Below are 10,403 nucleotides of genomic sequence, written 5' to 3' on the forward strand. Positions count from 1 at the left end.
TTATTTAAAAATGAGTTTTACTATTATTTATTCTTTTTTTTTTAAAAAAAAAAAGTTATTTAAAAAATAAGAGGTATTCAAATCCAAATTTATTTAGAATCCAAATTTATTAAAGGGTTTTTTTTTAATTGAAAACAAGATTTTTATAATTTTTATTAATAAAAATATTAAAATTCAATCCAGTTTGTTTATAAGAAAATAATTTTTAGTAGGACAGATGGTTTTTTTTTAAATTTTATTTAAAAAAAGGTTTTTCAATTGTATTTTATTTTTTAAGTTTTACTATTTTATTAAACAAATGCTTTGAAGGTTTTATTATTAAAAAAAGCCATTATTTTTTTACAAAAAAATGATTTTAGAATTGTATTTAGAAAAAAAAAAAAAGTTGTTATAGTTTTTATTAAAAAATATTTTTTTATTTTTCATTTAAAAATTGATTTTAAATTTTTTTATTTAAAATAATTGATTTTATTTCATCTTTTTTTAAAAAAGGGGGCATTGCAATTTTATTTAAATTTTTTTTTTCAGTTTTATTAAAAAAAAAGTTTTTTTTTTCAATTTTATTTATAAAACTGATTTTTATAGTTTTAATTTTTTCAAAAAAAAAGAAAAAAGAAGATTTTTTATAGGTTTATCTCAAAAAGGATTTTCAGTATTTTTTACAAAAAAAAAAAAAATTCAGATTTTATTGTATTTAGTATTTACAAACTTAATGACCAAAAAAAAAAGAATAGGTTGAATTGAAAATAAAATGAAAATATATTGGAATCTCTATAAATGAACATAAATTTTTTTTTAAAAAAAACACACTAATTTAAATCGATTTAATGAATCCATTAATGCAAATCTTTCAACCCTAGTAATAAAATAATCAAAGCATATACGAATCACAAACCAGTATACTAAAGAAAAATGAATAGAACCCATAGAAGAAAGCCCAGAATTAAATAATAATAGCTCAAAACAATAATGTAGGCCTAAAAAAAATCCAACAATCCAAAGCCCAAAGGAAAATCTTATAAACTGAAGCCCAACAACAAAACCTAAATATCAATAAGCCTAAAAAAAAAAAAAAAAAAAAAAAAGCCTGAGGCCCAAATGGAATAAAACTAACATGATATCCAACAACTCAAGCCCAAAAGCAGAGCTGAGCCCAATCAAATATTAGAATTAAAATAACAAAGGACAAAGGCCCAAATGACTGTAATAAAGCTCAATTAATCCAAGGCCACATAAAATAAATCAAATTCAAAGCCCACAAATAGCCCACAATCCACAAACACCGTGTTGTAGAGATTTTAGAAAAACTTACCCTTGTCTTTCTGATGAAGCCTTGGGATGAAAGGATGATGGTGGTCATCCTAAAATTCATATTAAAAAGAGAAAGGAAAAAGAAAATTTCTTGTTTGGTTACTTTAGGAAAATAAAAAAGAAGAATGATTAAATTAACCTATATGGCTATATCTGCATCAAGTGTGCAGGAAATTTTCCCCCACTTAATTGTAGTTCATCAAACCCTATAGATGGGGACATAATGTAACCATGGCTATACATTATTTTTAATTACAATTTAAATCAAATTGGAAATTAACTAGATACATGTATATATGTGTGACCAATTGAGTCTTTGACTTACCAGCTAAGCTTTTCCCTTGGATTGCTTGAGATTCTGCATTTAGATATCAATCAAACTTAGGGTAAAGGCAATAGATTGTGCAATTTTCTGCATTAAAGTTGTTTAAACAAAAGTTTTAATCTTTCAAAAGCAATAAAAGGATCAAATTGACTTACAAAATACTAAAAAACAAGCCTTAATAAAAATGTACTTGAACAAAAAGAGTTTTAGATTTCACGCTTGTGGACTTAAATCTTGCTTCTCTCAATCATAAGACAACTAAAAATTTTAAAATATATACCATGATCAACTCAAGAGAAAGGTTTTCCACAATTTTATGGTTAACGGAGGTGAAGTAATTGGAGAATATTTGGTTTAAAATATGAAAAAAGGGAGAGCTTTAACTTTTACATACAAGAATAAGAGCACTCCCTGAAATAGTCTCAAACTTTTGTTTACCTTGAGATGAATCTTCTAGATATGAGGATAAGAGCACTGCCTAAAATAATCTCAAACTTTTGTTTACCTTGAGAGGAATAGTTGGAAAATTATTTCAAATTCCTACTTAAAATGTACTTCTTATTGTAAAAGGAATATTATATAAAATATTTCCTTAACTTTATATGTGTTTTTAATTAGATTCTTTGTAGAATAAGGAAAACTAGTGAAAATATCTCAATAAATATTTTAGATCATGAATGGAAAAAGTTATCAAAGAGACATGGTATACAGATGTGAGGAAAAGTGAAGGACACTTGATGGAACTAAAGAACTCATTAAGGTGTAGATATATGAAAGAGGAAGAAACACCAAATAGGGCAAGAAGATTATTGGTTTAAGGTCGAGATACAAAGAGACCCAATAGTTATATTTATTTTTGTATTTTTTTTCCTTTAATATTCTCTATCATATAATGGAATGTTCTCTCACATCCATTGATACAGATATGATTGATTAAACCACGTTAAAACCTTATGTTTTGTGTGATTTGTTTTACCTTTATCTTTCTTTTTTCTATAATACATTTGTATTAACGTTTCGTTGACACAACAAAAATAAACATGATAAAGAAATTCTACCCCCATATAAATTAGAAAGAGAAAGGAAGGCGAAATGATACCAGTAAAAGAGATTGGTTTTGGGTTTCTCCGAATCATTTTTTATGGTGTGGCTCCACCCAGGGGCTCTGGTCTATTGGGTTTCTCTGAATCAACGTACATCATTGGTGGATGGTTGTGGTCAGTGCCTGGTGCGTTGTCACAAGCATTGGTATCTTGACCGCCCAAATCCCCACAAGAAGAACCGTTCCTTGTACCATGGTGAGATGATTCTATCCATAATCCTCCTGGGCATATATAAAGTGGAATCCACACCGCTCCACTTTCACTGGTTCAGTACCAAAGTATTCACTAAATGAAGTGTTCAAGGTTCTATACTCATTTGAGTGGTATTTTTTCGGAATTTTTGACTTTGGATAATATATCAACCACACTTGATTTGATTCATCTCCATGAAGGCAGCGTTCACAATTGCGTTTAGACCAGAAATCATCCACCAACAAAAATGCACGGTTGTTGAAATTCAATTTACATTTGAAACTCCTGTTTTCTTCTTCGATATCAAGTGGAACATGAAGAGAGCACAAAGCAAAGCCCAAGAAGTCATCGTTTTCGTACCAATACCGAGGAAGTCTCATTGTTATTTTGGACCCGTTTTTCTGGTGGCTTATCCACCCTGGAATTCCATTACTTCCAGGAATAAACATTTGGACTTTAAAATTAACTTCGAACTCCTGCACAGAAAGTAGAGTATAAATCTTCTGTCTCTATAAAAACAGAAGGTCAAATGCTATTTATGAAAATCATACCTGAATCCTGGATTTAAAACATTTGAATAAAGAAGACCAGAGTAGAGTTGAGGGACTTGATAAAATTTCCAGTGATGAGCATTGATGGGCATCTAGATATTCTAAACTTGATGGAAGCTCTGGAATATGTTGAAGCATCTGGCAATGACTCAAGTCGAAAACAATCAAGTTATAAAGTTGGTTGATCCCGTCTGGTATGCTACTGAACCGGTTCCCTCTGAGGCTTAAATGTTGCAGTGACGATAGGTGCCAAATACCACTGGGGATTTCCCTTAGACCGCAGTTGATCAGTTGTAATGTTATCAAGGAGCACAAACCCGACAAAGACGGCAATTGACAATTCATTGAATCCAAATCTTTAACATAAAGGTATTCTAGAGATTGCAATCTCCCCAAGTTCTCTGGCAATTTGTTGAGTTTTGGACAGGAAACGACAATGAGAGTTCTTAAAGATGTCAGATTACAAATACTTTCCGGAAGATTCACAAGGTTTTCGCAATATGCCAGATTCAAATATTGAAGCCCTCTTAGACGCTGAATTGATGAGGGTATCTCTTTTATGGCAGTTCCATCTAAATCAAGCTTTTGAAAGACTACCATATCTTCCAGGATTTCAGGAAAGCTCTCTAGTTGTGAACAGCCAGAGCAAGAGAGAGTTGTAAGGGATTTGAACTCACAAATACTGCTTGGCAGACTCTTGAGGGTTTTACAATCCCGCAAACATAAACCATCAAGCTCCGAGGGATTCTCTATAATGGGTAGCTCCTTCATGTCACTGTCCTTAAAACAACCACGCCATCGGCATGTCGCCTCTTGCTGGCATTCACTGCACCTTCTAACATCTGCATGCGCATCCTGAGTCTGTGTCGTCGGTGGAAGGTCTTGGGAGTATATAAGGCGGACTTTACACTCCTCCACTTTAAAGGCTTTCTTAAAAGTATTGTAAAAGCCCTCAAATAAAGGTACAATGTAAGGCCATTGATCAGAGGGATACCACTCCTGAATGGCTGCCTTGGAATACCAAATCACCCACGTTTGACGTGATACGCTGTCATTATCTTGGTCATAGCAAAAACAACTAGATTCATATAGGGGAAGATCCACCAATGTAATGTTATCACCACAGATTTTCAAAGAACATTTCAGACGACAAGAGGGCGTAAATACATACTCCGACAATTCAGCCACAGAATCATTCTTAGATTTATCATCTATTTCATTCTCCGAGGTGTGAGCAGATTCATCCTCAGATCTATTGTCTGATTCATTCTCGGATACGTCCTCAGATTCATCATCAAGTGGAACATAAACACAGCACAAAGCAAATCCCAAAAACTCATTATTTTGGTTCCAATTCTGAGGAAGCTCTGTCGCTATACCCTGATCATCCATTATCCACTCTGGAACTCCACTACTTCCAGGAAGAACAATACAAATTCCCTTGCTGCCGTAGGTAGAAACACTATTCTCGGACCATACTTCATTCCGACTACTGCAATTCAAATCCTGCACAAAAGCACCATGTAAATCAAATGTGCATAAAAAAAAGTAAAGTCAGTGACATGAAAATCATAGATACCTGAATTTCCGAATTGAAGCAATTGACCAGAGAATGAACTGGCAAAAATGAGGCTCTTGATGAAGTAGGATTTGAACCATGCGCATCTAAAAGCCTTAGACTCGATGGAAGCTCTGGAATGTGTTGAAGATTCTGGCAGTGACTTAAGTTAAGGACTTGCAGCCTAGAAAGTTGATTGATGGTAGCAGGAATGCTTCTAAAATCATTCGATTTCAGATTTAGTTCTTTCAGTGATGATAAATGACAAATATCACTGGGAATTCCTCCTTCCATTATATTGCAGTGACTTAGATCCAATACTTCCAATGATGATAGGCAACAAATATCAATAGGGATTTTGTTGAGTTTTGAACTCATTCTAAAACTGAGAATTTCAAGAGCTTTTAGATGTTCAAACAATGATGATGGTAGCACTTTTATAGCTGTTCCACTTAAATCAAGCTCTCTTAGCTTTCTCATATTGCCCTTGATTTCCGGAAATCTCTTTAGCTTTGAACAGCCCCGGCAAGACAAAGTTTGAAGGTATTTCCACTTATAAATGCCTCTTGGAAGACACTCCAGTTTTACACACCCTGTTCAATTCAAGGCAGGAAGAAACTAAAGTTAGTTTTAATCACTCTAATACTGATCCATGAACCTTTTAAATACCATTGTATTACCTTCTAGAGTTAGAATCTCCAGGTTTGGCACACTTGAGAAGTCCGGGATTTCAGTGAGATGCACTGAATAATTGAGATTGATAACCTTCAACTCGTTATGGAGCTGAACCCAAAAAAAAAAAAAAGGAAGAAGAAGAAAATTCAATATATAATTTTACATAAACATTAAAAATTAATATAAAAAAGTACAAGTAAATGATAATAACAATACCTTGTTCCCTCTCCAAAGTTGCTTTATATTACTGCCTCTTAATATGAGTTCAACAAGGTCCTTTGCATGAAAATTTGTTGGCAATGATTCTAAAGAGTATCCATCCCAATGGAGATAAGTTAACTTAGAAGAAAACTCAAAGTCCCTTGGAAGGCAGTCTTCATAAAATAGCTTTTCATAAGGGTGGCTACCAAATACTGATATGAGATCATATTCATCACCTTTATGGATTTTGAGCAATCTAAGTCTATCCATCTGTTTGAAAGATTCTTTAGCAAACTGTATTGGATCAAATTTACAAATATCTAGGAATAGTCCTTCGATTGCTCGTGTCCCCTAAAAAATATAAGTCAAGAATAAGCGAAACACAAGATGCATAAAACTTAACTGAACTATACAAATGGTTAATTTCTAAAGCAATAACAATAATATTGAAGTTTGCATATGCACAGATAACCTAAGTTCTTGCATTTGACACTTACCATATTTCTTGTCAACACATGATATGCATCAGAATCCCATACTCTACTCCTTCTTCCAAGATCTTCAGGACATTCTTGACGAATAATTTCTCTGCCCATTTGTTGTATTAAATCATGCATATCTATCATGTTTTTTGAAATAGTTATGAGACATTTGTCATTTAGAGTTGCTATTCCATACTCGGCATGAGGGCCTAATATTCTTGAAACAAAATATTTGTCCTTCTCCTTGAAAAAACATGCAACATCCAAAAAAATCTTCTTATCCATATCATCAAGTCCATCAAAACTTATTCTAAGTACCTTGTTAATTTCCATGTGAGGTATCCTTTTTAGCTTATATAATGCACTTTCCCATTCGCTTATTTTCTTTCCAAAAAGAGAGGCACCTAAAAGTTTAAGTGCTAATGGAAGGCCATCAGCATACTCTATCATATTGTATGAGAGGTTTTTATAAGCTTCCTTGGGAAGATTTTGTTTGAATGCCCACAAACTAAAGAGTTCAATTGCTTCTTTATTATTAAATTTCGAAACCTCATATGATATATGCACTCCATAATGAGCAAGCACTTGTTTGTCTCTAGAGGTAATGATGATTGTACTTTTTACATCAAACCAATCCTTCTCTTCAGCCAAATATTCTAGTTGTGTCAAATCATCTACATCATAAAAAATAACAAGAACTCTTTTAGAATTGAGACACCTCTTTATCATATTAACTCCTTCATCGACATTGCTTATTCTAAAACCTTTTCCTTTTAGGATTCCATGAAGAAGTTCTTTTTGTAATTGAAGTATATCACCTTTGGATCTTTCTCTCATATTTCTAAGAAAGCTACTACCATCATACTGATATGAGATCTCATTATAAATAGCCTTGGCAATCGTAGTTTTACCAATCCCACCAGTTCCACATATCCCAATCACGTTCACCTTATTCAATTCAGTGTTCATCATTGATTTCAAATTTTCTAAATGAACACTAATTCCAACTATATTTTTGCCCACATTTAAGGGTTGACAATTTAAACTTCCAACAATTTTATTAATAATTTCATTGACAGCCTCAGTCTCATACCTGCCAATTATAAATTACAATGATGAGTCAGAATGAGTTGTAAAATATAATAAATGTAAAATATATTTAATCATATATGGTGATGCATGTCCAACATTCCAGCATTACTAGCAGTGGGATATTGTAAAAGAAAGGACTCAAGCCTATTTACCACATGTATGTACTTAAGCTTCCAATCTTGCAAGTCTCAAACTGCTAATATGCTAAGTTGCCAACTTTCTATTTGTGATCTGAGCAGCCCAATCTAGTGAGACTTACTAGTTGGAGCATTGTTTAGAAAAGTATTAGGACTCCCCTCAAATGACTTCTTTCACCTTTCATGTCACAAATAAGTTGCTTTATGATCCCTCAATTTTGCTTCTCTTTGGGTTTTATCAACTTATCAATGTTGCAAGGACTTCATTCCTAGTTTGCTAATTAATTTTGCATTTCCCGAGAGGAATGAATACTAAAAGCTTCAAATGTTGAATTCTTAAGAGTGAAAAGCCTTTTGAGAAAATAATATTTATGTTACAAATTTGATCTACAATGGTATCATTTAAATATTTTATAGCATCTCACTAACTCATGGATGGAGATCTTAAAATAAATAGTTATTATATATGTATAGAAGAATAGAAGATATCACTTAAATTTTTGTTTTTTTTAAATGAATTGAGACCCATAATATAATATAAATAAAAAGATTTATTTTAGTAGATCCGTTTTGTAGATTATTCAAAGTATTCATTAAAAAAAAATCAAATTTCATATTTTATTTTCCTAGATTAAATTATCTTTTATTTAACTTCTTATAATTGAGAAACTTTTAAGAAATTAAAAAAAAAATTGATAATATTATGGTTTTTTTTTTCAGTATGAGTTTTTAAATTTTTATTTGCTTTCTTAGTAAAAATGATAAAAAAAAAAAAAAATAGATTGTTAATTTTAAGTGTATTTAATTATTTTTAAATAATTTATAAAAATAAAAATGCTTATTTTATTTTTATTTTTATTTTTATTTTTCATAAAATAATCAAATGTAAGAAAATCATTTTCTTCGATATTTTTTTTCATTCCTCAACACTTTTCGAGAATAACATAACCTAAAAGTTATTGACAATTTCGCTTAGTTTAGAATGAAATTTAAGAGGTTTTTAAAATGAAGAAAAATAAATAAATAAAGTGGGATAAAATTTCTAAATTGGAGGTGAAGAGAAGCATACTTACTGGTCATCCACGTGGCATCCAGATAGATCTGCTGCTTTGGTTAAGGCAATCCGCCATTTTTGTACCATCTGCTTCTTTTGTTGATCAGCATCTCCCTCATGATGGGCAAGTGCATCTCCAAAATTTCCCCTTTGCCTTCGTACATCTGATGGATCCACATGGTAGAATATTGGTAGAACCATTATATCCTTTTGCTTCATGCATTCAACGATTTTTACAAGTTCATTTAAACACCATGTGGAGTAAGCATAATTTTTGGAGAAAATAATAATAAAAATCCTTGATTCTTCTATAGCTCTTGAGAGATCAGATGCAATATCTCCTCCTTTCTCTAATTCTTCATTGTCTCTGAAAGTTTGAATTCCACATGCGACCAAAGCGGTATAAAGATGATCGGTGAAATTTCTGCGAGTGTCTTCGCCTTTAAAACTCAAGAACACATCATAAGTACGAGAAATAGAAGAAGTAGAAGAAGAGGCTCTACGGGTGCTGGAAGAAGCCATTTTTGGATTGCTTGGAATCAAAGAAAATAAGAGAGAGGATCCATGGATGCTCAATGACTATTGGCCCCAGGCCTCTTCACAATGAACAAAACGCCAAGCTGGGAGGGGCCAGGTGCAGCAGAAAATCTTATCTGCAGACAAAAAAACAAAAGGAAAATTTGGTGGCCTGATCAGGTGGTAAATATTAAGAGAAGAATACACACATATTTTACCTATCTGGAGATAAACATCAAGGACCCGGCCAAACAGTTGCCGTCATGTGCTAAGGCGGCAGTGGATGAACTGGGTTCTGAGTGGAATCCGCAAAATAGGTGTGGTTGAATTTTGGGGAAGGAAGTGAAGCTGTTGGTTAGGGAAGCTTCCTACTCCATTCCCTTTGTGTTGGAGACTGCAGTCAAGGAGGTGTAGAGAGAAGAGGCTGTGGATGGCAGAGCTGTCTTTGTCTAGTGGAAAGAATTGTGAGGTAAGGAATTCTAATATATTGGTGTTTCTCCAGTATTTTGATGAAATTATTTCTTATAGATATTGATGGAAAAATTCTACCATCTTTCCAAGAAATTCAGATACCGGTAGAAGGTGCCTAAAAGTCAATATTTTTCTCTATCTTAGTAGCCATCGGTCTCTCTATGAAAGACATTTTTTTCTCTCTTTTGAAAGAATTCTGATTCATTTTGTAAGCTAAAATATACTTATCCACGTGTTGATGCTATCGAAACTCTCATTTAAAGATTGTTTTGTTCTGGACACAAAAAAAAAAAAGAAAACCAATCAATTGATTATTAAAATAAATATTATAAACTTCTTTAGCAAAATCCCTTATTTCCACTGGTTCATATTTGGATATTATGATTGATTTTGAACCCAATTTTATTTTTTATTTTTAAATTCTCATTATATCTTTTTTTTTCCCATAACTATTAGTTTTTATTATTATTATATTTTTATGTTTTTATTTTTTCTTTCTCTTTTCCTTTTTCTTTTTTTTTCTCTCTCCTCTCTCTTTTGACCTTCCCCAACCACTCCACCTACTCCCCCATTTCTTTCATCTCGTACCCTCATTTTTAATCCCCTTACCCCAATGGCCCAATCTCCTCTTTTTATTTTATTATTATTTTTTTCATTTTTTTTCTCCTTTTTTTTCTCCTTTTTTTTCTTCTTCTTTCCCTTCTCACACTCCACTCTTTCTTTTCTTTTTTTCTT

The 10,403-nt window shown here is 32.3% G+C and overlaps 1 protein-coding gene across 1 annotated transcript; it reads right to left on the bottom strand.

Annotated features, from left to right (window-relative positions):
* Window positions 1-1,120: 1,120 nt before the first annotated feature.
* LOC100259499 (disease resistance protein RPV1) lies at window positions 1,121-9,943 on the bottom strand. The gene is made up of 8 exons (XM_010666907.3): window positions 9,416-9,943; window positions 8,701-9,334; window positions 6,414-7,491; window positions 5,932-6,267; window positions 5,721-5,823; window positions 5,062-5,633; window positions 3,483-4,988; window positions 1,121-3,407 (listed from the first exon to the last, which is right to left on the bottom strand). The coding sequence occupies exons 2-8, from the start codon at window positions 9,201-9,203 to the stop codon at window positions 2,946-2,948; spliced, it is 4,560 nt and encodes a 1,519-aa protein (XP_010665209.1). The 5' UTR covers window positions 9,204-9,334; window positions 9,416-9,943; the 3' UTR covers window positions 1,121-2,945.
* Between the last annotated feature and the right edge of the window lie 460 nt (window positions 9,944-10,403).

The sequence above is a fragment of the Vitis vinifera genome, chromosome 18, assembly GCF_030704535.1.
Source record: "Vitis vinifera cultivar Pinot Noir 40024 chromosome 18, ASM3070453v1".
NCBI lineage: Eukaryota > Viridiplantae > Streptophyta > Magnoliopsida > Vitales > Vitaceae > Vitis > Vitis vinifera.

Coding starts and splice junctions, on each gene's coding strand:
- LOC100259499 (XM_010666907.3), bottom strand. CDS start 9,203: ATGGCTTCTTCCAGCACCCGTAGAGCCTCTTCTTCTACTTCTTCTATT. Junction 5,824..5,931: donor AACTTTGGAGAGGGAACAAG/GTATTGTTATTA, acceptor TTTTGGGTTCAG/CTCCATAACGAGTTGAAGGT. Junction 3,408..3,482: donor GTTTTAAATCCAGGATTCAG/GTATGATTTTCA, acceptor CTTTCTGTGCAG/GAGTTCGAAGTTAATTTTAA.